The following is a 27,195-nucleotide window of genomic DNA, read 5'->3' as shown; positions in this document are numbered from 1 at the left end:
GATAGTTGCTCAATTTATTATGATTGGAACAAATAACCAAATGTATTAAAAATTAGGGTGTTCTTAAATAAAATATTTGGATTTTTTAGAAACAAGTTGAACATTTTTTGGGAAAGGCAATCCTTAGATAAAAGTAAGTCATACTAGAATTGATTTAGGAAATATATCTCGGACGTCTCGGACTTAAATAATTAAAAGCATATAAGAATTCCATATCCCTAAACTTTACAAATGTACAGTTAATAATAAAAAATTCCCATGAGCAGCATAGTAAATCTAAAATCAAAATTCGAAGCTCGTTGGAAGGCTTTAAAAGTTATAATATTTTTAGTTAGTTTTAAACACCGTTAATTTCTCAACTCATTTTCGAACAAGATCGCCGGAATATCGTGAAGCACAATCATTTAAAAAATTAATTAACTATATAACAAGACGTGTCCGACAAAGAACCCTCAATATATACGAACGACGGACATCCCAGAGGCTTTCTTCGCGTATTTGTCCACCGAGACAAAGACAAATATTTGTCAGACATCGTTAGACCCGACCACCGTACGTATGTTCGTTTCCCAGAAGCGCTAATAAATTATTTTTCGTGAGTTTTTGCCCGGGTGTAAGACAATAGCTCAGTCGCATGTTTCGGATTGCTGCTGGACCGCTCAGAGTAGAGTAGAAAATAAAGTGGTTCCTCGAATCGATTCCTGCCGGGTCGAGTGTAACAAAAAAAAAACGAATTTTTTTCATCGTTTAACGCCAATCCTTTAATCCTTAATTTCGCCCTCAAACTATTGACTGGAACCTTCGGCACTGTACTAACACACAATAACGCGTTTTACCACAAACCGAAACTCAATTTTACGTACCCGACGCGCGTTTCGCCAACCAAGTTGCCATCTTCAGGAGAAGATTAAAACTAAACTTAATAGAACAAATGTTCTCTATATATATACACATCGGGAAGTGGGAGGGGGAATTACGTACTGTTCACGCAACCAATCTGCGCGTATAATGGGCTAAATAGGATTAGACCTCTGTCCTTGGTCAGTGCCTTATTCCCTCTCTTAACAATTTCTAAGCTTTCGTAGGCATCTAATTTTCTACTATTATTTACATGTTTAACTAATTTTAAATTACTTATATCTACCTTATGATTATTGTTGAACATATGTTCGGCTACACTTGATTTTTCTAATCTACCAAATTTTAAATGAGCTAAGTGTCCTTTAAATCTAACATTAATTGATCTTTTGGTTTGCCCTACATATGACTTGTCACAATCGTTACAACATATTTCATAAATTCCCGACTTTTCAAAGGATTACCTAAGAGATTTTTTAATTTTGATCCGGACTGATAGACACTTCGAAGACCTGCGGTCCTGAAGACTCTATCAAGTCCACTTGTATATTGGGGAGGGAAAGGAATTGAGACTACTTTTAAATTTTCCTTATCAGCTTGAAAAGTCGTTGATTTTTGAAGTTTGTTTTGTCTCAGCTATAGGTTCTCCAGATATTTTATATACTATCCTACATGACGCTGTATAAGCTATATGAGTTTTTGACTTGCCTTGTTAACGCTGGTTTTGCTAATTTTATTTTTGTAGCTCCGTTTTCAGTTCCAGAAGAACTACAGCTACAAATTTCTTGCTTCTCAAAAATGAGCTTCACCATGACATTATTTGCAACCCCAACAACAATGTAAGTATATGTCTTAAAAATGTCAGGTCAGGATTAGTTAATTTCAGAAAAAAAATGTCTAAAAACTGTATCATTCGTATATCATGTATCATTGTATATACATTTTTCTTATTTATTTATATAGTATTGCATAAACACGATTTTTATTTTTTTAAGTGATTTTGACTTCACATTTACTTTGCTGTCGCCCTTTTATTTTTGTTAATCGTATTCGAGGAAATTCATTAAATGAATTTTGGTTAGGCATATTTGAGCATTCAAAATGCAGTTGAGATGAATTTTTAAAAAATTATATTTTAGTGCGCTATAACTTTTAGCACTGCATTTACTGAGGATATCTTTTTACTTTGATTGATTGATAGTTGGCGATCCAAAATGGCCAATTCTGAAAATTATTTTCAGTTTATTTAATTTGGCATAAAATATAAATCATCAATTCACTATGTAAAATATTGTTATAATCTCCTGGTGGAAAATAACCATTTTTTTTTTAACAATGTTGCTGTCGTTCGACATGACATCGCCACGTGTCATAAACAGCGAATTAAACTAATTTCCAAAACGGCTAGGTAATTGTCCGCAAATAATTAAGAAAATAAACGATTCGGGAAAATACAACAAATAACAATTTAAAACGCCTGTTTAAAATGTGCCGCGACTATTTAAAACATTAAATTAAGAAATGCGAAGTCTATTGGGAATTATCGGCATAACAGTGCAGTGAAATATTGCACACCACATGGAAATTGTCTGCGCTAACTTTCCAAATGGTGATGACTCTTTTTTTTTATAGAAGTCTGTCTTTTTTGGGATTCTCTTTCTACCAATATGAAAATGCGGGGTTCATCAAATATTAGAAAATATTTTATTGAAAAAACAACTGCTCGGACAAAAATTTCCGGACGGTCAATCACGATACGAACAAAACTCCGCAGACACGTATACAAAAGGATGTCCCTAAACGTCTCAGCGCTACCGCAGACACCTTAATACCTTGTAAGTACCATCGGTACCATTATGCAGGCTATAATGAGACGATGCGAGTATAAAAGAGCGGCATCTTTGGGACGGGGCTGGCCGAGGGATCTATTTAACCGGCTTAGAGCGAGCACTTGTGGGAAAAATATGTAGCTGACATCGGTCCATCAAAATATGATTGTTTGGTTTGCGGTTCGAGTGTCCTGTTTACGAGACCCTCGAGTGGCCGTACCGTTAGTCTTCGAAGGGTGACGATTGGTTTGTTTACGTGATTTGTGCGGCAGCAAACAGCAATTTTAACCCCTTAAACCTTTCCGATTTCGAACAACACCAATCTAAGTCCATACAACATTAAGTTTCCAACTTCCTCCTTCGAAGGAGTTTCGAGATATAAACAAAACAATTTAGAGATCATCAATGTTAAGTCGGAATAATTTTCTCCAATTTCTGATGAAATCAAGTTAATTTTTTGTCTGCGTGAGCCTCTATTTCCTCTATACATGGGAGATGGGTTCTTCTAAATAAAGAGAAATCATATTTTGTCATAATCATAATGATGTGCATTCTTATCTATAAATTAATTTAGCCATTCTTAGACAAGAAATAGCGATATGAACTCAAACTGTATTATAACTGCTTGCTGAGCTGTATACAAAATCTTCCAATTAAGAAATTCCTTCTGACTGTCAAAGACAAACTTCATAGTCTTGATGACTCTCTGGCATATCAATTCGATATTTATCTATCTGTGTCAAAAACGACAGTTAATATTGAAATGTGTAAGACTTATGTAATGAGTTGTAAGAGCGTGAAATGAAAATAATCTAATCTAACAAATCAATTAGAGAGAAATTGGAAGAGTTATTACTATTATCGTTCATTATTTTTTTTATGTATATTAATTCACAACTCATGATTTATTAATAATAAAAAAAAGATTCCTCTTATGCAATAACAGTTCCTTAACGGCTGGTTTAATCAGTTTCGTTTTAAATGTTGTTGAAGTTGGGTCCATATATGAGTATAATAAAATTTTAAGCTTATAAAATGTTAATTTAGTATACCTACACCTAATGTCGGTCTTTAAATGGACATAATTTCACTTTTTATTACCCTATGCTCATAAATATCGTTAAAGGAACAAAATTTCCTTCATTCAAAGTTAACTTCAAATTAACAAAACCAAAGTTAATACCACAAAAGCTTTTCAGTATGTATGAGGTATATTAGATGTTAATAAACTTGGTTGAGCGCTGCTGATAAATAAAATCATATGAATACTTTTTTTAAATGTCCTGCGGGGTGTAACACCAGGTTGCAGGAATTGTTGAGTTTAGCAGAGCTTGAAGGAGTGTTTAGGGATGCCCACATGGAGCTTACCACGCCCGCGACTCACTCAATTAATAAACGATTTTTTATGTGACGTGTCCAAACCCGAAAACATAGATAAAAGAGCGTTGACCCTAGGACCACCTAAAGTGTAATCTATAAAGTCAAATTCGGTTTCTCGCTGTCCCGCCTAAGTGTTAAAATACCGAAAAAAAAAAAAGAGATGCGGACATCGTAGACTCACGGAGGCAGCCAAACTATTGTACTTAAGTAGAAAGTGATGTTCGGTCTATCTAAATGGCTTTCCTTTATCTACTTGCTGCTGGCTACCGTGCTGCCAACCGTTTGGGTGGCTACTTTCACAAATGGACTCAATAATGTCCTTTTAACACTCGATAGGTACTTTTGATACTGTATAAATTAATGCCCTCCGATGAGCTTTTTCATTTGGGGAGACCGAAATTTAAGAGCTACTTTAAATTAGAGGACGCGATATATACGGCGGCCGTCAATTAGTTTGATTCATAAGGGATTTTTTCATTAGCTTCTCTTCTTCTTGAAAAAATTCAGAGTTCGTGAGCGCATAAAATATGTCGATGGTCACGGATCTCTGTCGAATTGGTATTAAAAACAGTCGGCATATAAAGCAAGTTTAATGTAAGGCAAATAGTTTGCAATTTAAATTTCTGGGGTGTATGTGTTACCAAGAAAGATTCAAATCTGACATTCCATAATAGTATTTCCATATAGTGAGGTATGAAATATTATGAATAAATTATTAAATAAATATTAATTCGAAACCGATTTTCGAATAAGCTAATTTTTAGTCCCAAACAGTTTGTAATAAACGAAGAAAGAAGGAAATACTAACCAAAACTAACCAAAAAATAGGTTTATCTGAGCTAAAATAAACCACCTATGCAGAAGCCGTTAATTTTTTAGAGGGCGTTTTATAGCCCATCCGAGATAAAGCAGTGGGTACATCAAAAGAAGATTTGGTCAATGTAGCGTTAAATGTCAAACGAGTGAGTTAAAAAGTTTATCGAACGCGTTGCATACGACCGTTAGTTTTTGGGTATATTTTCGCAAAACAACACGAATACATTCACTGACATGACCGTCAGAATTGGTAAACGTCAAAATTCAAAGCGTGGGAAATATCTCCGAAAACACCCGATTGCTCCCAAATCCGAGCGGTAAAATCCCGGAAATGTCCGAAGTGATTCGGATTCGTGGGAAATGAAACTGACGTGGTAAAGTGACGCTTCCCGCATGCTAGATCGGTGTGTAATTAAGTATTTTACAGACGGGAGTGGAAAAACTTGATTTTCGAAAGACTTTGGATAATTTCAAAAGGGACATCGATAAAACAGTTGAACAAAAATAATCACGGAAATATTCATGGCACACTTCGCGAAGTTTCCGGTTATCGTACGCTGATAAAATGGAATAAGAATTCGAAAACGAATATCACCAAGCGCCTTGAGATATGACCAAGTACTTTTTTTACGCAAAATGAATGGGTATTTCCTAATATGAAGTCAAACATTCATTATTAAGCGGGTTATTCAGTATGAAAGTGTCCTGTGGAAATTAGGTTCCGACGAATACCCAATTTGGATTTCTTATTTTCGAAAACACCAGTAAATCAATTCTAATTTGATATTTTTCACCGATTTAAAATTATGATTTTTGAAATTTTATAACCCCAGTATCTTGTTGACAATTAACATTTGATATTTAACATTTGTTTAAACAAATTCTTTGGCTTATATAAAAACACACGGCAATGTTTAATACATATTAATATATATTTAAAATTTTATAATATTTAAGATGGTAATGTACGTCCGGAAATGCATTGTTTCCAAGATACAAGGTATGAATTTTCTTTTTAATAATGTTTCGTGGCAGCAACTAATTAAAAAGTAAACATTAACATTTGGCGGTTGTCCCCCCCTTTTTAAAATGTAATGATGACTGACTTTAATTTAATTTTGATACTTCTATCTGAGAGATCGATTAAAAGTACGTCATCTTGAATTTTTGTCATATCTTGCTGCGAGATGAAAATAAAAACTATTTTATTGCATGTCCCATTGTGCATAAAATTATTTTTCAACATTCCAATAATACAAAACCCGTTAAAAGTGACCACCTGTAATCAGGACTACATTTTTATCAATAATCTTTAATTGCCCCCCCCCCCCATCTATTGCCATTACATATTTAAGTTTTATTTAGTAAGTGCAAATAAGAGATAAGGCTAGAGATCCTTATCTCTAGATATTTAAATTCAATCAAAATACATTATTTAAAAAAAAAACGTTAACACCATGTATCTTAAAAGCAATGTATTTTCGGAACTACATATATGAGAACATTTTTCAAAAAATGATCTCACTCTTAAATATTATCGTGTCTTTTTCAAACACTCCATGATGAAAAATGAGCAATGTCAAATAATTACTAACATTGAAGTTGAAAACTGATAAAAAATGTGTCAGACAGTGTCCCTAGCGGAAGCGAAAGAAACCTCATTAAAGAAACCATCTCCACAAAACACGAAGACCCTTAGAAATCCCCCTTGAACTCCGCCCTCCGCGTGTCCGAATAAATAACCATAAACTTATTGTTTTTAATTAATTTTATTCATAAAGTTGGGGCCCAGCAAAACGTTGATCGTTGAACGGGGCGTCTCACACACACACACACACACACACACACACGGCCGCGATACCTTTTTCGAAAAAGAAACCAATAAAACGAAACAAAAGACCGGTGCGGTAAATTAGGCAGAGGCGCCTGAGTTCCTCATTTCGAATTCAGGGACTCGGATTCTCACGACAGAGTCGTAGTGTCCAGGAGGGCACCCGCGAAGAGTTCGCTTTTAAATGTTGGCGAAATAAATTTCAATAAAAAAATTTGAAAAAAATTTTTTTTTTTTAAAACATGGCATCGACAGCGAGACTGAAAATAATTATGAAAAAAACCTTTAAAGAAAAATATTATAAAATCACCAAACGTCCTTTCCTTCAATTAATGTTAAGTGAATCCGTCCCTGGCGAGATGAAATGTGCGCCTATTTATATACCCATCCGTTAGGGGCAATTAAAGCTACATAATTCATTTTTTAATAGTCCTGCGAGCGAGATATTTAAAAAATCAACAGGCCTCGACCTGAGGATTAATTTTCACTATTTTTACGAGAAAGGAAAAAAGGAAACCCCAGTCATTGCGTTATATAATTGATTGACCCGATTTTTCTTTCGATGCGCGCGACTTTGACTTAATTGATGTATAGTTAAATTTAAATAAAAATAAATAAAACAATGCACACAGATTTTGAATAAAAATACTTATACAGGGGACTTATACATCCATTAAATGATGTACAGGTCACAAAAAATATTCGGTTATAGGGTTAAAAAGCGTCCAAGTGAGATGCAAATATTTTGCTATATTGCCAAACTTTTCCTCAGTTGCAATAATATAAGGCTACTCCTATTGTAGGTAGTTCTTCGATTCCATTTCAGTCAGGGATAAGTTTTTAGTGTAATTTAATTCCTACGAACGGTTGCGTTGTTCTTGGTACAGATTTCTTTTGCGCAATGTCGCATTTGGAATTATATTTTTAATTTTTTGACGCATTTGTTTACAACGCTTCAAAAAATATACCTATTTATTGTTCTTTGTTTTGTGTACGTTTTCGTTTGAACTAAAATATAAGCGTTGATTTTATGTAAAAAAACAAAATATATTTCATAATATCATAGCTATCCACCCGACATGAAAAATAAAAAAGAAATTCTAAATATAAATAAAATAATAATTACTAATTACTTATTATTAATTAATTATGAAATATATTTAATTTTTTATAAAACATTCTGTATATAAACATTTTTATTACGAGGTTCCTTTAAATATATTGCACGATCTCATGTGTACCTGAAAATGGTGCTAGTGATGTAACCCCACAGAAAAAAATCATTTGGCGCTAGATCTGGGGATCTAGGTGGCCTTTTGATTGTTTCCTGCCCACTTATTATGCGCTTAGGAAACGTGGCATTCAGAAAATCCTGAACTCTCGTAGCATTATGTGTGGAGCAAACATCTTGTTGGTATCAAATTTTATGTACAGGGATATTAAGAGCCAGTATGGTTTCCTAAAATACTAGTCCATACGTTGACCTTTTCCGGATACTAAGTTCTTAAAGGAATGGACGTGTGTTGGTTCTCTTGTGAATATGATGACCATGTAACGAAAATGAAGATTCATCGGTGAATAAAATATTCGGTAAAAAATTTTCGTTAGCTCCTTCCATCATCTCTCCACCGAATAGCGTGCGTGTGCCATAATCTGCTGGTAAAATTTCCTGCGTGGTCTGTAATTTATAACACTTGTACCCATTTCTCTTCAAAATATTCTGCAATGTTCTTGGTTCTATCTAAAGTTTCGGAGAAAATGGAATATTACTGCACGGAAAGTTTACATTTGTTAAAGCACAAATTTCCGAGTCTCGACGTTCTCTTGGTCATTTAAGGGACGTAATTGGCTTCTTTTGAAAGAAAAATGCAAATCTGTCAATAATTTCTCGGGGCGAACTAACCGAGAAATACCACTTAATAATTTAAATATGTTCTTCGGTAGAATATACTATTATTTAAAAAAAAAACACGACTAATTTCTGGCAAAAGTAAAAGCCTATTACTTCAACCAAACGCCACGAAGCCTTCTGACATTTTAAAGATGATGATTTTTTGAGATTTTGCGGCTTTTGAAATCAAAGCCAAATTCACTTAGGTTAAGTGTACTTAGGGCAAGTGAAATTTGTTGGTTCACCTTTCTTTAAAATAAACCCGTTTATGAAATATCAGAACTTGATTATAACTATAACTATAATTTGCCACGCAAGTCTATTTAACCTATTTTCGTGGAATTCATGAATCCAATATTCGTAATATCATTATTCATTAAACCGAAAGCATCTGTCCTTTTTCTCTTTTACTTTTTTAATATTTCAGTGTTTCTGAGCAATTTTATTATAGACCTAAAACATTTTCGTTGCCCATGAAATAATATTCTTAATATAGTTATAGCGAGTTCGCTATGGCCTCTTTTATGGCGCTGGTATATTAGAGATTGCAGGTGAGCGCCCTCGGGACGGGACAGGTGGTTTTGGGGGGCCAATTTTCCAAAATCACGGTATTTATTTTTGACATGTGCCCCATCATATGGAGATTAAGGACACACAAAGCAAACAAACCTGTCACTTTGCTCAAACGAAATATGTAAATAGATATATGTGCGGCAGCAGTTTCAATAGATAATTTCGAAAAAATACGTACTACGGCTCAGGGCTGAAAACACGAACGAAGTTTTAAATAGAAAATTATTACAATTTGCGGACGATTACGCCATGGATCGTTTGTTTTTGCTGTCAGATTTGAAGCATCGCGTGTTACAGAAGCTAAAACTCTTATCTATCGAACCGATACTTCAACTACGCAAATTAGTACTCTTCACGTGCTAAGTTTTAGACGAAACGCTCGTGTGGCCGTTCACACCATGTGGGTGTTCCGAGAAGCCTGCGTAATCGATATTAAACCCCTCCTTCGATTACGTTAAAGTTTATTTTTAAATTGCTATATTTTAGTAGTCTTGACAGTCTCTAATTTATACCCATAAATAAACAACACAACAATCATAAACAGACACAAACTATAGAACAATTACAACAAAATGATGATGAAACGTGTACAACACTTTAAGACATCACTTCGGATGTTTTCTGTATTTGGTCTGTTGATGGTTACATCGCAAGCCACTCGATTGCAGGATTCTAGCCGAATGCATTCCAAGCAATGCGATATGGCCCCAGAGTGTGCTCGGACAAGCACATCTATATTTGCTGCCACCGTAGAACTGCAACTAACCAAAACTATCCAAGCTCTTACATATATGATGATGAGCTCGGGATTGGAAGTTGACTCCTGAGAACCGTTGACAAGACTAGCTTAATGTAATTCTCTCAATCTTGTCTCTCATATGTATGTGTATTGAGGGCAACTAGAGGGATGACAGATTGGCGTGGATTGCGGTGCGGTATCTTGGACCGGAGTCTTGCTTTGGAATATCAAACAGTGTCCTCCAGAAGATCTCAGGAAGATTTCCGCATTAGGACAGAATTTACCGAGACTGAGTCAGTCCAGGGCTCTAATGGTCGGACAAGAGTAGGCCCTAACAGGACACTGCCATCTAAGAAGGGAGTGGGCGACGATAGCATATATATAACCAAAACTCTCCAGCTACGCACCACTAGCGGCTGCTGCGGAAGGTCTAAATTCAGCGCCCTGGCCTTTAGGACAAGGAGGCGTCCCGATAGAATAGAATAGTTCGGACTACCTACCACGATAACCTAATTAATGAAAAACTAATAACACTTAGAATGGATGTAATATGTTATTTGGTTAGCATCGGGATAAGTCAGTCAGTGTTCTGACTAGAACTGGCTAATTTTCTTTTAAACTAATGCGCGACATACGAGGTGTGTTCAAAAAGTAAGGTGACTTCTTGAACTTTTTGAGTGTTTATTTATTTATCAAAATTAATGTTCTCCCCTTCAAAGCAATCCGCCCCAGATATAATACACTCGTGCCAATCCTCGAAGTCCTTCTGATAAGCACTTTCTGGTATAGCCTTGAGTTATTCTAGCTATTTTTTCTTTAGCTCCTCATTCATTCGGAAGCACCTTCCTTTCATGGGTTTCTTGAGTTTTGGGAAGGGCCATATCCGGTGAATATGCTGGCTGAGGCATGATTCTGGTTTTGTTTTTGGCCAAACAGTTAGACACAAGCAGCGATGAGTGAGCAGGTGCATTATGGAGATACGAAATCCATTAATTGTTTTCCCAAAATACTCTTTATTGACCGTCCGATCTTGTGGTAAGAACTCTTGATATACTACGCCACGACAATCAAGCAGTAAGCAAAACTTTGGTTTGGTTTGGGCTTTGGTTTTGACTAACTAATCATATACCCATGATTCGTCACCAGATATGACCTTTTTGAGAATATCAGGATCATCATTGACGTCGTTTAACAGCTCTTGAGCGATGCTCCTTCGGTGGTTCATTTGTTCAAAATTAAGCAGTTTCATGCCCAAAACTTCGGAAAAAGTTGCATGGCACGAGCCGACAGAGATGCTGACATATTCAGCCACTTCTCTAATAGTGATTCGTCGATTTTTCAACACCATTGGTTTCACTTCTACAACGGATTCATCAGTTATTGGAGTGCTTGGAACAGTTTGTACAGCTTGTAAACATTTTTTTTGCTCAAAATAAATTCACCATATCAATTTGTCAACATTTCATGTGTTTTGCAGCAATGTATTCCACTTTTACACAAAATTTTATGAAAATTCTTTGTCCCACACCTCGTATAGTTTTAAAATAATACTAGTATATCATTATCGAATCTGTTCTATACGAGGCACGAGCGGAGGGCAGCGGAACGAGTATCTGAAAAAGTTTTTAAACGCCGCTATACCTACATACTATACTTTCTTTCCGACCATTAGTTGACATTTCATGTTTTCAAAGTGGCACTTTGTACACGCCTGATCAGTGCCTAATTGGCTATTTTAGAATAGCAACTAGAAAAAAGACTTCTGGTTAAAGCAATTCGAGTTAAGTTAAAATAAATACAATCTTTGCATCACGATCTTTTAAATGTTAAACTGTTCATAGTCTCACAATCTACTGAACAGGGACTCACTTTTTACTTTCTTCCATAAAAGAAGGAAGAAATAGTGGCAAGAACATAACAACACACCAGATTCTGTCGTGAGCATTGCACATGGCGGTTTAACCTCCGTTCGCTTCCGACAGAATCCGTTGTAATTGTCTCTTAAAGTTTTGATATCGGTTCCAAAAGTGGAGTTTTTATTTCCTGAATGTTCTAAAGCTGTAATCATTGTAGGCCCGCTGTTATCTCTTGTTCACGCCGGTTGGAGGCTATAGGTCAAAGTACCTTTTTTTGTTGAACACCCATTAAGTAGGTATATGTTAATAAACCTAGAGGATGATGGAATGGTCCAGACCCTTCTTTTATGAAAGCATCCACATTTGTCGTAAGCTGTCGGAATGACCTTGTGGCCATTAGAAAAAAAAAGACAACAGTAAAGCAAATTTTCAACAGTGGGACATTTATTTTCAAAGTTTTTAAATGGCGACATATATCAAAAGAGTCAAAAGTTAGAGGGGTAGAGGGGTGGCGGACTTTCTGTCCTCACTGTATGATCTGTTTGAAAACTAGTTTCCACCTTTCTACTTCTTTCTACCTTTTTTAGAAAATAAATCACTGTTCTCTAACCGTTAGAACGTCCCATACTATCGTAAACCACATAGAAAAAGCTTTTTTAAACATTTTTTTTTCGCCACCCTCCAGAATTTTTCGCCGCGATGCGACGCGACGTCGTCTGATAACCGAAACATTTTTTTGTTTGCGAAACGCATTTTAATTTAATTGTGTGCCACGAGATTAATATTATCGTGCGAGCACAATTAGCGCTTTTAAGGCATATTTTAGCACGCTAATTCCTTTGTCTTCGGGTCGGGCGTTTTATCTAAACTTTAACTGCATTACCATTCCGAAAAGAGTAATGGGCTATAAACACTCGAAACTTATGAGAACTGTCGCGTTTTAATGTCGGGGATAGCCCCTTGCTTATTTTTCTTTGTTATTATTGCGGCGCATATACCGAGTTTCCGACGCCGGGGGCTTTTGTAGCGTTTTTCCATTTTGCTAGGTTTGCTTTTCCATCCGCTAAGCTATCAGAACCGAACATGCTAGCTTCCTCCGCAGATCAAAAGATTTTTGTACTTATTTCGTATCTGGAAAGGGCAGTTTATCACACACAAAGGAGTTCCAATGAAATCGTATTCTAAGCATTACTAAAAAGATTTCTTAATTAGGTAGTGTAAACAACTGCTGCTTGTGAAAAAAACAAGAGAAAAGATAATAAGAGAACTAATAAAAACGTTATTCAGCTTGTAAATAAACTATTAGCAAACAATTTAACATTAAAGAACATGAATTGAAAATTTTTAAATTAGAAGTTATGCTGAGTCGACCACAGTATATAAAATGGCAGCCAGCAAATGCTGACCGAATTCCTAACAATTCCTTACATTGGAGGAGGAAGTCGGGGGAACATTACCATTTCTTGTATTAGAAAGGAAAGGTAAAAGAATTGAATTGGAGATTTCTAGACAGTCCTCATCCACTAATAATATGTGATACAATTTTCCTCCAACCCTTTCTATTCTCATAAAATTACCTCGTTTAATTGTTTATTTTCTAAGCTTTTTAAACTTTCAAAAGAATCATTTAATAAGGACTTGAATACGATTAGACAAGCTATGAAACAAAACTAACCAAAACTAACCTTGTTATGAGTTTTTATATTCCTAAATTTGTTTTACCTTTAATAAAATTAATTATTTTTTAAATTTAAACTTGAGAGTTTAAATGAATTTTTGAGAGTTATAGAGAGGGACCACCCAATCGATGAAAATTGAAATTGACAAGACCAGAAAGTTGTAGACGTCCCTGTAACGGCTTTTGATAAAGCTGCTTAAACGTCTTGTTGTGCACAAAGCGTATATTCTGGGAAATTTACACTGTTTTTTATGGTTTTCACAAGCCAGACAAAAAAGATCCTATTTCGTATGGATCAATACATATGGCATATACATAAAAGACAAATTAAAAACAAAAGACAAAGTAAAAACAATATATACTATGTGCGAAAGGTTGCATTACATATCGAATGATTTATCGCCTGCCTAAGAAAATATGTGTCAGTGATTTTTATGCAGGAAACAGTAATGTTAACGAAGTAAAAAAGATAAAGTTTACTTTTAGGGAAAATTATATCTAAAAGGGCCTCCTGGATGTAATGTAGTCAAATGCGTTAAACATTCTTGGAATTATCAATCAGATGAGCATTTTTCTCAGCGTTAAAACCGTACTCCCGTTTACGTAAACGACGTACTTTGTTGCTTGTGCTGAAACACCCGGTAGATTGAGATGACCTAAAAACCATTCCTGAAAGTGTAGAAATAGAATTACTCTGCAGGTACAAAATAAAAACAATGAACAAGTAGTTATTATACAGAGTGTAGTTCAAAAAATTAGAAACAGATTTCGACATGTGATTGATATAATGATCGATGTGATAGTGATTAAATCATTCCTAAAATTACAAGTGTGATTTGTTCTTATGGATGATGAGTGTGTGTAATCGTGTCACTCAGAATAATGGGCAGACAATTTCGCAAATTTTTGAGTGTAGCAGCGCAAAATAACACGTTTTAGGAGTGGCAAAGTTTTTGTAAGATCGAAGTCTTCCCATCAAAATACTCCACTCGATAAAGCTTTAGATAATTCATCGGTATGCTGTGAACACGATAATTTGTCGTAGTCATAGTTGGTATGTTCGAAGTTTGCATTGTATTTTTTTGAATTGCTTTCAATTATGCAAAAAAATACAACTAACTCGAATGATGAAAGTAGACAAATCAGATTAGAGCCGTTTTAAGACGTTCTTATCCCAGAAAGTAACGGAATTTGTTCGAGTGGCACCTCAGCATCTTGCGCCTCGAAAAAAAAAAGGGTTGCTTAGTCCCCACGGCCCCCTCATCCACCCGCCGACCGGTGGAGTCTTGCCGTCCGGGCAAGAACAATCGCGTGATGCTTACTTGGAGGAAATCGACGTGGCAGCGTCGATACAGGGAGGACCCGCGTGTTCTTACGCGAAGGCGTCGATAAAGGTGAAAATCGTACAAGGTATCGGCTTTCTTTGACTTTACAGACCGCTGAACCAAAAATTAATCGGTTGACAAAAAAACTGTCTTTCAGACTACAGGAGGATGAGCACGTTAAGGCGAAGGGACCCCGAAGAGACACTCTCTCACACACACACACACACACACACACACGTAAGGTCTTTTTCTTCGAGATCGCCTTCTTTTAGGTACATATACGCAGATTTTTTTTGTGTACGGTTGTAGTTTTTTTTTTGCTTAAAAGTCCGAACTGGTTTGGGAAAAACAAACTGCTTATAGTGAAGCTATTTTTGATTCACCTTTTATTCAGCTGGTGGATTTATTAAATATTGGGAAAAGAACTGTTTAAAGCAGATACGCAGATAGTAGTATGTCTTATTAAGTGAGTGTGTTAAAATATGTCAGGAAAAATTTAGATCATATATTTCTAAAAATATGTGCTAAAAGTACTTCAAATCAAATATTGGAAAAAAAAAATTATTATTATTATTTCTGTTATTTATAAGAGGACTCCAACATTTCAACTTATGATAAGAAGTTTTTTTAATATTTTATTAGTATTATTATTGGTAATTATTGTTTTCTTATTGCTCCGCGTGTCTTTTCAACTTTTAAGTATAAAAAAATCAGAAAAAATATCTGCAAATAAGTCAAAAACTGTTTGACAGCCTAAAAACCGGTACAGTAAAGTTAAGCTGAATACTATAAAAATTTTCTCATTTGAATGAAATTCAATAATAATTTGGTATCTAGTATTTCTAGTTTTCAAATGTCTTCTCTATTATTTCTAAGGGTATTCCAACATTTCAGCTTTTATTTTATTATTATTATTGTTGGTAAATATTGTTTTCTTATGGCTCCACGTAACTTTTCAAGTACAAGAAAAAATACCTGCAATTAAGTCACTTGAATGAAGTCGAATAATATTATGCTGTCTAGTATATCTAGATTATATTGTGATCCTAAAATTCAGTGCAAACATTATACTCGGTAGGAGTATGCAACCAATCATACGCACTTACGTATTTTGCGTCATTGGCAGCTTTTTTTGCAAATTTCAAATAATGTTAAAAAGGATTAGTCTGAAACTTTAATTCGAAGAGTAACATTCTTTAAAATAATTTCATTTCAGAAATAATTTAGCAAGATTAAAAAAGAAAACATGTAGGACAATTCAAATTAATAATTGTAGTTCATAAGAATTAGTTTTGAGGAGACTCAGTAAGCGTTTTTATTCAATTTTGAGAAATTTGATAAAAATTGAAGAAACCTTCCATATAAGTCATTAATCGCACGTATTCGGTTGATTTTAAGTTAAAAGAGAAAAATATTTCCCATACCAACGGCTCGAGTTTCAGTCGGTATAATTTAACTTTATCGGTTCATTAATAATTAATCGAGCAATATGTAAAGTACTCGAAATGCCGATTAATTTTCACTAAAACTAGTATCGCGAGAATGGTTTCCATTGAAGGAAGCAAAAACGTTTATCTTTAAAAATTAATCTTAAATTAAAATCCAGCTGAGATTCAAACCGGTCGAAGTTTTTAATTAACTTGTTTGTACACGTTCAATTAATATGACACTATTTACTCGTATAACATAAGACGGACGTCGGAGCACTCATGCACGAGAAAACTGAATTTATTGTTGTGCATTAACACTTATAGAGAGAAAATCGTTCTAAAGCAATTGGGAACACAAAGAGTTAATGATTAAACACTTAAAGAAAAATATAGATATGGGCCAAAGACCCAATGGATGGAATGTCTTTTTTATTGTTATTACGGGTGAGTGGCGTCACACACAAAAGTCCGTAGCAAACATATTCTTCGAAAATGCGGCGCTTTATTGATATTCGACATCGCTAAAAAACTGAAAATGTGGATAAGGAGGAATAACGCCCTTCAATATAGGCGTTTTTACATTTGATATCCAATTAATATCCAATTTAAATTAAATTTCATATTTCTTAAACTATAAGTGGAATTCTCTGGAACTTTGGAACTGCATTTCATCCACAACTTGAACACTACCGTATAAACGAGACGGACGATAAAATACAAAACGCAATAAATATTAAACAGTACAAGATTTTTCCGCGACGAGTCGCCACTTAATTAAAGCCCAATTAACCGAAAAACGGACATAACCTTAAAATTCATAATTTATAACGCCGACGGAGAGGGTTATTATAGGCAAATTAAACGCTGAAAGAAGGCCTCAATCGGGCTGATTGAATTCGGGAAAGGATTTTTACGAGCCGGCTTTGGTGGTCCCACAGATAATTAAGAAAACACATTATCTGCGTAGGTATAGGGTACTTTGCCTTACGAACATCGACATTGTTCACTAATTATCGAACGCCGGTCGACATCGATCTTCTAGACGGTTCTTAAGGCGATTGATGACGCGATATACGTGGTATTTTCTGCCCCCGAAACTATCCGATTTTGAGGTAAAAAATATCAAAGAATTAAAAGCCCAAGTACGAAGTATTCGACGTTCTAGAACATTTTTTGCACCTATTTGATTGAGTTGAAGATATCCCTGCAGATATACTTTAATTCGAAGCTAGTTAAGAATTTCGAAAGCTACTGTATTCATATACTTGGCGCTATAGAAAATCAGCAGTTTATGTTAAAATCTGTTAAAATGTTTCGACACTGCGAAAAAACTGGAATCAAATCCGCGGAAAACATCAAATGGCCTTTTTAGAAAAACATAGACGGGAGGCGACGAGGCAAAAAATTTTGTGTTAAGGTTGTTCTAGATTTGACTTATTTCTGTTAAAAATGGCATTTTGTCTTTGAAAGTGTCCACCATACAAAACGTTTTTTTTTCTATATCTCTGATATCTACCTGCAGGATCGTCCATATATAAAAAAATGTATATATACGAAAGTTTTCGTAAATGAACTAATAAAAACATATAAACCTAAACATTTAGACAAACTTCACGTTGAAACCGTCAAACTTGTCGATTGAAGTATATGTTGTTGTTGTTACTTATAGAACAGTACTGACTTGCGCATACATACTTTGTTCATTTTTCGTACCTAATATTACGGTTCATTTCCATTTTCAGTATCAAAGTAGAAAACTTTTGATTTTTTATTAGGAAGAAATGTTACGCAATACTTCAAGCAAAACTATTAAAACCAGGGTAAAACTAGAGAAATATATAGGCCTAAATATTTTGATAATAAGTAATGGTAGAAGGCAAATTTTGCGTAGCATTGTGTATTGCGAGTAACAAGGCGAGAAAAGACTATAGGTCAGAGATGCTTTTCTTATTTAGTAACAAAAATTATTGCCGTGGTACCTGAAGTGATTCAAGAGGTCAAAATTACAGACCCTAGAATCAATATAAGAAGAAAATAAAAGAACGGGTTCTGATTTTTGCAAGTCTGTTATACGCCACACACTTAAAACTTAAAATTTTTATGTATTTATTTTTTGATTTATGTATGTTGTTCAGCCAACAAACAAATATTCATTTTGTAAGCTTTTCTCCTATTTCTTTACTATTTATGTATATCTAACTTATTTAATGTTCTTTTGAATGTGGGATTTGTGGATATACTATTATTATTATTTTTGTTATATCACAGCTTCTTTGTTGTTCGCTGGTGTTGATCATGCAACTGGGGATATGCCATATCCCCAAGGTGGATGATTAAGCAATAACTTTTCTTATAATGTGGGCTGTTCCATATAATGCTACAGATTGAAGTTGGTCCGCAGTTATATTTATATCGCGTTTAGCAAGATGATTATCCGGCGCTGCTGAAACTGCTCCTGTTGCTCCTAGTATCAGGGGGATTATTTCAGTTCTCATTTTCCACATACCATTAATTTCAATAGATAGGTCGCGATACATAAGTTGTTTTTCTGTCTCTTTATCTCTGATGACTACTTTCCTCATCCTTGACAATTATACCCGGTTTATTCGCATTAAATCAGCGATCCGTTATAACGTGCCGATTCCAGGTGACTGTTATATATTCTTTTTGCGTTACCTGGCGTGGTTCATGCTGGTACCACGTTCTGCTTATATCCATCCCATATTTTTTGGAGATTTTGTAATGGACCAATTTAGAAACCGTATCGTTTCTCTCAATGTATTTTCTCTTTGCTAAGCCCGGGCATGCCGAGATAATATGGTGAATTGTTTCATCCTGTAATGTTTGGTATTGATCTTGAGCCGCTATAATTAAACTTTCAGTTTTTCAGACTATTTTCTTTGTCGAAGGATTGGTTGATGAGCACTTATGATGGATTTATTATTATTATTATTATTATTATTATTATTATTATTATTATTATTATTATTATTATTATTATTATTATTATTTCGCATTCTTGTACCTATTTGAAGAGCAATCACTGTAAGTATTGTAATTGCAGCATAAAAATGCTGAATTTGTATATTAAAGCGGACAAAACACCATTCAGACAGATTAAAGCACTTGGCACAAAGTCCAGCAGTAAAAGAAAAAAATGGCGTCAAATCCGCGGGAGAGATCAAATGGTCCCTTAATTATGGATCGCCCGTTTAGAAGAAAAAAACATAGACGGAAGGCGACGAACACAATTTTGCGTTTAGGTTTTTTGTCGTCACAGCAAACAGAAATCTTTAAGTGGTCTAACCGATGCTTTAATACTTCGGTACATATTTGCCCATGGCCGCCTTTGAATCCGCACCGCCATGTTTGCGGAGCATTCTTTTGTTTGCTCGATAATCAATTTGGAAGCTAGAAAACTTGCCGACCGACGGATGTTCGACGGGAGTCGGGAGGTTTTCCTCGATTAAGACCGATCGACCACTAATGTAGGGACGATGACGTGTCGGTTGTGCGTAGGGGTCATGGCCTTGGATCTAAGCCCTATTATTTTTTTTCGAAAGTCATAAAACGAGAGCAATACTACACCGAGTATGCGGAAATTGTACTACCTAGTGTATAGAGTCGGGCAATATATAATAGTTATATGTAACATATTTATCCTATTTGTACTCTTCCTGACTTCAAAAATACGTTTTTGTATTTGTCAATAAACAAATATTTGTTTATTTATTTATAAAACTAATAGATTAATGACACATGTCTACAGTGATTTTGATGTTTAGAAGTTGTTTGCTTATTTGTATGTTTTTTCCAAAAAACGCTTAAAAATGTTATTAATATACATACCCATGACATGAATATGTTTGTTCCACGTTATGCATGATTTTTATGTGAATTGATTTTTATGACATTAAATGTGATTTGGCAACTCTGGAAAATAGTAGATTTCTCTGCAAAAGCAACACGGTTGGCGCAAAAGCGTCAATACAGCGTTGTAATCTGCTTATGCGCAGTTTGGTTGTATTGATAGTCGTTCTACTGTGTTCGCGGCTGTTGTCTTCGTTGTTGCGTATTTCTAGTGTTCTAAACCGTATAAATATGAAAAGAAGACATTGTATGAACAATGCAAATAACTTTTGTTATATCTGTGGTAGTTATGTTGTAGTAAACTATAACTTCTTCTGTGAAAAATGTGTACCACGCTTATTTTGGTGTAAAAATTTCGGACCAAAACAAGTGCTGGGTTTCCTCATACTGTTTGTTCTTTTTGAATTGAAGCATTAATAAACTGGCAGGAAAGTAGGAAGATATATTTAAGCTTTGGTGTCCCTATGGTATGGCGAGAGCCTAGGAATCACAGTGAATGCAGTTATTTTTGTACGTGTAATGTTCAAGGATTCAACAGAAAAAATAAGAAACAAATTGTGCTATTCGACCAGTTCATCAGAGCAATCTAGCCAGATTTCACACAAGGTTTCAGAGAACCAGAGCGAATTAAATGATTTAATTAGAGATTTGCACCTTCCAAAGGATGCATCCGAGTTCTCAGCGTCCAGACTCCAACTCATTGGCACCTGGCGTCACGTCAAGCTTTTACCGGGATCGCGAAAAAGAGTTGTGTCAATATTCTACTCACTAAAGGCCTCTAGCGTATTGCAACAATATTTCTGATTTAGTTTCAGAAAATGTGCCGTATAGAAAAGACTAATGGCGTCTGTTTAATGACTCAAGAAAGCGTAGTTTAAAGGGCCTTTTTTTGCACAATGGTAATGAACTGGCCTCGGTTCCCATTGCACATTCGGTACGTATGAATATGACTTCTTTTGAAGAAAATAAACAACCAACAACATCAGGGGAGGCTTTGTGGTGACTAGGACAGCAAGGGGGTTTTACCAAATTTTCATGCTTTAAGTGGGATAGTCGGGAAAAAGATAGGCATTGGTCTCAAATAGAATGGCTCTCTAGAACCTGGTAGCAAAAATGTAATATGAGATGGCTTAGTTGATCCCAAAAAAGTTTTACTGCCTCCTCTTCATATGAAACTCGGCTTGATGAAGCAGTTTGTTAAAACCCTAGACAAAAATGAGCAGTGTTTGAAATATTTGTGGGAGATATTTCTAGCCATATTTCATGCCAATATAAAACAAGCTATTATTGTTGGGCCGCAGATAAGAACATTATGCAAAGACAAGAAATATCAGAACACAATGACCAATGTCAAGGAAAACGCCTGGGTTTCATTTAAAGAAGTGAATGATAAGTCTCTTGGGAACTCTAAGGACGAAAACTACGAAAGTATTGTGCATTTCCTGTTTTCACACTTGAACCATTTTCCTGAAAATATTGGAGCAGTTAGCGAAGAACAGCGAGTGACGTTTCACCAGGACATTAAGAAAATGGAACGGCGATACCAACGCACATGGAGCATAACGGTGATGGCGGACTACTGGTAGATGTTAAAACGGGATGTGCCCTTAAAAACACAAAGCCGAACGTCCGGACAAAGCAGCTTTCTGGCAAAGAGACGAAGATTTAACTCAAAAAGTACGCGTAAAGTTTTTTTTTCATTCTCTTTGTTACTGAATAAAAAAAATTATTTTAGAGATATCGTTTTTATTTCATTAACATTTGCAAAAAAACCTAACGTGATTCAAATAAATGCATAAAATTTTTAAAATCAGCCTACCAGAATTATATAAAATCAATTTTGAAAATAAAAACATCTGTCAAAAAGTTTAAACTTGTAGACCTGTGTAGTTGTCAACAGAAAAATTGATTTTCAAGAATTATTCTAACACTTATATAACTCAAGGGTTTGGGAGCAATCGGATGTTCTCGGAGATATTTCCCACGCCTTAAATTTTGACGTTTGTCAATCCTAACGGTTATATCAGAGAACAGATTCATTCGTGTATGGTTGTAGAAAAAGTATAGTATGCGACACGTTTGGTATAGTTTTTAAGATTTTAGGAACCGTTCAAAATAATCCTACAATTTTTTTAACCATTATATTTTTGTATAAAAATGAATCCGGAACGGCGACAACAGATTTCAACTCTTTTCGCAAGGGCTGCTTCTTTCTAAAAGTATCTAATTCGACCCATCTTATACATCGTGTTCTCGTACGTTCTTCCTACCTAATACCTATAGACTCGCCCATATATGTGTAACAATTTTCGGATTTAGACTTAAACTTAAATATTTTGCGAACTGATTATTAATATAATAAACCGGATGTATATAAATGTTGCAATGTATTGCTAATTTTCGATCATTTCTTATAATAATATCATGATAAAATAAACGAGAAAATTTTCTTCGCATACGCGGTCTCAGAAAATTCCTGTTCGCGGTTTCGCAGTAAAAGACCGACAAACCGCATGCACAACCCCCTCCACACCCTCGCCCGCCCTATTCCTACGCGTTTCATCTTTAAACGGCATTATCGTCCTTAAATATTTAAATGCAAAACATACACATCGACTGGAAAGGCGGAAATCGCATTACACGAGAGATACCAAGGGTAGGTATATACCGCGTTCTCGCTCTTGTGCCTCAACCCTCGGTATATGGACGGGGGTTCCTCCGTTTCCTTTCGAACGCGGCCGACCCCCCTTTCGCCCGCCACCCCTCCCAACTTACCAGTTCTCTCTAGAGGGTGAAACCAATCTTTAATCTTCGGGATGCGTTTCTGTATGTCCGGACCGATGTATACCGAGTGTGTTTTCTGGTTACGGGGGTGAACTGCGACGAGGGGATGATTTTTTCTGATGCCCGCGAGGTCGGCCAATTTAAAACATCGTAAACCGTCGGGGACCCGTTATCGTTAAATCGGAATTGTGCATTCGTTTTTACGTGTAAAAATTGCTTAGATTTTTCTTTTTTTTTAATTTTTGATTAATTAAACCAATGTGTTTTTGAATATTTCTGTTGGAATGACTGATACCACAAAACTCATTTCGGTATTACCTAAAATAGATTTCAAAAGAATGATTGAGGAGACTATCTCGAAAAATGTGTCTAATTTAATGTTGTTGCAATGTAATGTGTGTTAAATTTAATTTTTTATAATATAATAATGAAAATGTTAATAGTGTTACTTTATAATCTCACCCTTCATTCGATGCCTCTATCGGAAATTATAAAATGGAAGAAATCTTACGTGGTTACCATATTCCAGACAAAACTCCTCAGTCCACTGGTTCCTCGCGTAAATGCCTATATATTTGTATCACAACAGCAATTTTATGAATGGCTTTAGTTGGAGCATAACTCACTTATTGAGCAAACTCATTATGAGTATTGCTATGGAGAATATATCAGCTTTTAAGGTGCATAAATTACATCCATAGGATCGAAATTATTTTTGTCATTACTAAATTCACTTTTCCTCTGAAAGGGTCAAGGGGCCCAAGTTACGTTCATAATATAAAACGAAATTTTGCTGGTTAAGGGAAATCAGAGAAAAATTAGTAGCAATTGTTATTATTATACAAGAATAAATAAAAACAAATTTTCCATTTTGAGCAAGCAAGACATCTACGTTTTTGTTACAGAAATAATTGAACTATAGTGAAAATTAATTTGAAAGAAATAATCAAAACGGCAAATGTTGTTTGTTCAAATAGTTCTCAGTATTCATCAGCACATCATTTGAATTTTGCCGTGTGATAAAGATTGAATATTATTGGTTCTAAGATGGCGTCAACGGTTATTTTCAAGATAAAAAGGACAAAATACTTATTATATTAAGCTGCTGGCATAAATATTTGTGTTAATATTGTCGCTGATTCAAATGTAGTCACCGCTTTGAGCAATCTTTTTTGCAAATCCATATTGCAATCTTAATAAGTAATTTTGGTCAAATTTTCTAACGCCTTTTCTGCAATTGCATTGTTGCTATATTCCATCTTAATTGTGAAATAAAATTATTTACTATTACTTTTAATATCACGATCTTCTTCAACGTCATCATGATGGGCAGGCCCCATCGCATATCGAAAACTCGCAACCCCGGGTAAAGGAACGAAACCGCATTAAGGACTCATGGCCGCGGTCGAGTACAGTCGTGCCAAAAGGGCAGCCAGGCAGCAGAAGCGTACGCCAAAAGGGCACAACCGTACGTATAAGCGAATTACGGCCACGCCCTGAAGGTGGAGCGGCCGTGTGTTGAATAAGACATGTTATATGCCATATATTATGCATTTAGCACACGAAGGAGACGACGACGACGGCGACGACCAAAAGGGGAAGCACGACGTGACATTGAGAAACGACTACGACTACCGACGCCGCCGCCGCCGCCCCGCGTGTTTGTCCTGCTGTTTTATTACGACGGGGATAAGTCGGGCAAACAATTACAACGTTGCGAGATCTTTTGCTGCGGGGACGAACGCCATTTTTCACTGTACGTATCGCGACTTATTTTTCGGAAAAATAAAGAGGCACCGTGGATATTTGATATCTGCGGGTCAACATATAGGGAGTGTTTTAAGAAGACATGCGTCGAGAATCACAGTTCACACCAAAATCCGGACATGCTTAGTTTTGTTAGGTTTACAATATTGAAAACTGTTTTTGGCCGATTTGTTTAAAATTTGGAAACGTCCTTTATAATTTTGAGAAAGAATCTTGACGAATTTTATTTTTTCATTTGAAAACGAAAATAACTCGAGAATCAATTTTAATGACTTATTCGACAAAGCCGCAAAAAAAGTCAGTGCCGTACATCCCTCTGGCAATAATATTCGATAAGATACCTCTCAGAATTTTCGGTAAAGAGATATTCAACATAATAGTACAGTTGAACTACTTGAGTTTTGCGTCTATAAGATAGAAAGAACGATTAATTAATGTTAACACCGTACTAAATATAACTTGTAAGTGACATTGCCACAACTTTAGAGATGGTTGTTCTTATGTAACCATTGTCAGATAAAGCGAAGAAAAAAATGCTTGGTTAAATTTACTTTATTAGGGACGCATTTTGGACAGTTTTGGATAGTACTGACGTCAATACCTCCCGGGGCATTAAGGTGCATACTTTGTTCATTGGTAAGTCAAATTTAGCGATGGGGCGAAATATTTCAAGGAAACCATACAAATTTATTTCTTGTTTTCGTGAATTTTCTGCTTGGGAAGACAAAGTTTTTTCACTAATATTTTTTAAGGACAATTGAGACCCCCAATTCGATAGTAATATCTGTACATCCGAATATACGACGGAAGAAATGATTTTGGAAAGACATTTGCCGCAAGTGGTGCTTGATGGAAACGATAAAGCAGAAAATTTAGCACCAGAGTTTGAAACTTCGTCGAAGAGTTAGATTGAAGAAGCATTGGACACAATTCGTTTGTGTTTGACCAATAATAGTCACATGGCCCCAAGATGTTTAAGCATAAAAAACTGATAGGTGAATATCATAATATCTAAAGTAAAAAATAAAAATACAGACGTTTAAACATTCATGTACATTATGCACATACATAATTCCATATCATTTAGATATTCGATTTACTTTTCCATCACTATTTTAGTTCCATTCATAAATATTTATTTTTCATGTACATATCATGCATGTATACTTTTTAGTAAAACTGCTAATACATATAATTAAACTGTTTTAATAAAACTGCCTATACAGTCTTCTTATCTGACCTCAAGAAGTCGAAGTTTTGAGTCAAATTTATTTTTTTCATAAATGCAGCTTCGAGTTAGTTCGACTGTAATTAACACTCTGTACTAACTAAAAGTATAAAGTCTGAAGAAGCCAAAAGGATGGTCGGCGAAGTTCGATTCATTAACAACCGACCCAGAAAGAATCCAGAGGATTTGCAAATAGTATTACTGTAGCCTATGGATATATTTTTTTTTAAATTAACGTGTCTTTTTGTTTTTGAATGGCAATTCTCCAGCCAAGCCTTGGTGCATGCTTTTTGGAGCAACCTGTATAAATTTAAATCTAAAGGGATATTTGTCAAAACTTGAGGGTGAGTCAAAGTTAAACAGCCAAATATATACAGATACAGATTATTTATCTTAAAATTTGCGAGATACAGAGCGTGTCGACTTTTTTGCAAAAAACTTTGGTGTAAACATAAAATAATTGTTGGTTCCAGTGACGTTCTAGCGGGTAATCTAATTGATGTTTATGAAGAAAATCTCTGAACTCGTAGTTTTGCAAGTTTACCGTTTTTATTTTGATCGCAGTAGCATTTTTCGTGCCTTTTTTTGTTTTTGAGGGAAAAATTATGATCGTTTTCCCTCTACATGTCCCTGGGTTGTTTAACTTAAATAATTAAAAAATTCAAAGATTTCTTTAGTAAGCATCAGTTAGATTATACCAACCTGAGATAAATGTAAACATATATCTACGTATTGGAATCCACAGATAATTGTGGCCATGTTTAGACAATAGCGACGCCTTGTTCGAGAATCTAATTATTAGACTCTCTGCTACGGCTTCCGTTCAAAGTGTCTCGCAAACCATATTTCTCTTGTTCGGGAAGAAACAATCGCGAATAAAAGAGTCGAATAAGTCGAAATATATAATACTCACAAATCCGTGTTTGTCCGAGATGTTATTCGTCAATTTGAGTTTGTGAAAGGAAACGACCTTCTGCATCCATTGCTCGCCGGTCGAAGGGCTATCCGGGTGTATGTACATCCGTTTCGGCATTTCCGGATCCGCCTTCCCGGCCACCATCCATCTACTGTGGATTTTAAATTTAGTTTTAATTAAGTACCGCTCCTAAGAAAGGTTAAGGTAAGAAAAGAGATTAAGGAAAAAGGAATACCAAGATCACTAACTAAAGAGCCTGGAGCATCACAACAGGTTCGAGCAGGTTATATCGCGAAAAATCCTGGCCCGCCATGTATCTCGAAACGGAATTTTGTCTTTGACGGATCGAAGTTATAGAGAGATACTTTCACAAGTGGTAAATCTGATTTTGACCTTATATTTCTCCAGAACTTTTAATATGTGG

General features: G+C 35.3%; 1 protein-coding gene across 10 annotated transcripts in view; it reads right to left on the bottom strand.

The window, feature by feature from the left end:
- The window catches only part of LOC132705980 (optomotor-blind protein-like), a 243,944-nt gene that overhangs the window by 68,623 nt on the left and 148,126 nt on the right, over nucleotides 1–27,195 (bottom strand). For all 10 annotated transcript variants that reach the window (XM_060676983.1, XM_060676980.1, XM_060676986.1 and 7 more), the window contains exon 4: nucleotides 26,769–26,922. In XM_060676983.1, the coding sequence (XP_060532966.1) occupies nucleotides 26,769–26,922 (154 nt within the window). The remainder of the gene's footprint in view (nucleotides 1–26,768; nucleotides 26,923–27,195) is intronic.

The sequence above is a fragment of the Cylas formicarius genome, unplaced genomic scaffold, assembly GCF_029955315.1.
Source record: "Cylas formicarius isolate icCylForm1 unplaced genomic scaffold, icCylForm1.1 PGA_scaffold_8__14_contigs__length_24414737, whole genome shotgun sequence".
Lineage (NCBI taxonomy): Eukaryota > Metazoa > Arthropoda > Insecta > Coleoptera > Brentidae > Cylas > Cylas formicarius.
Note: the sequence above shows the minus strand (reverse complement) of the source record. Positions and strands in the feature narration are given on the sequence as shown.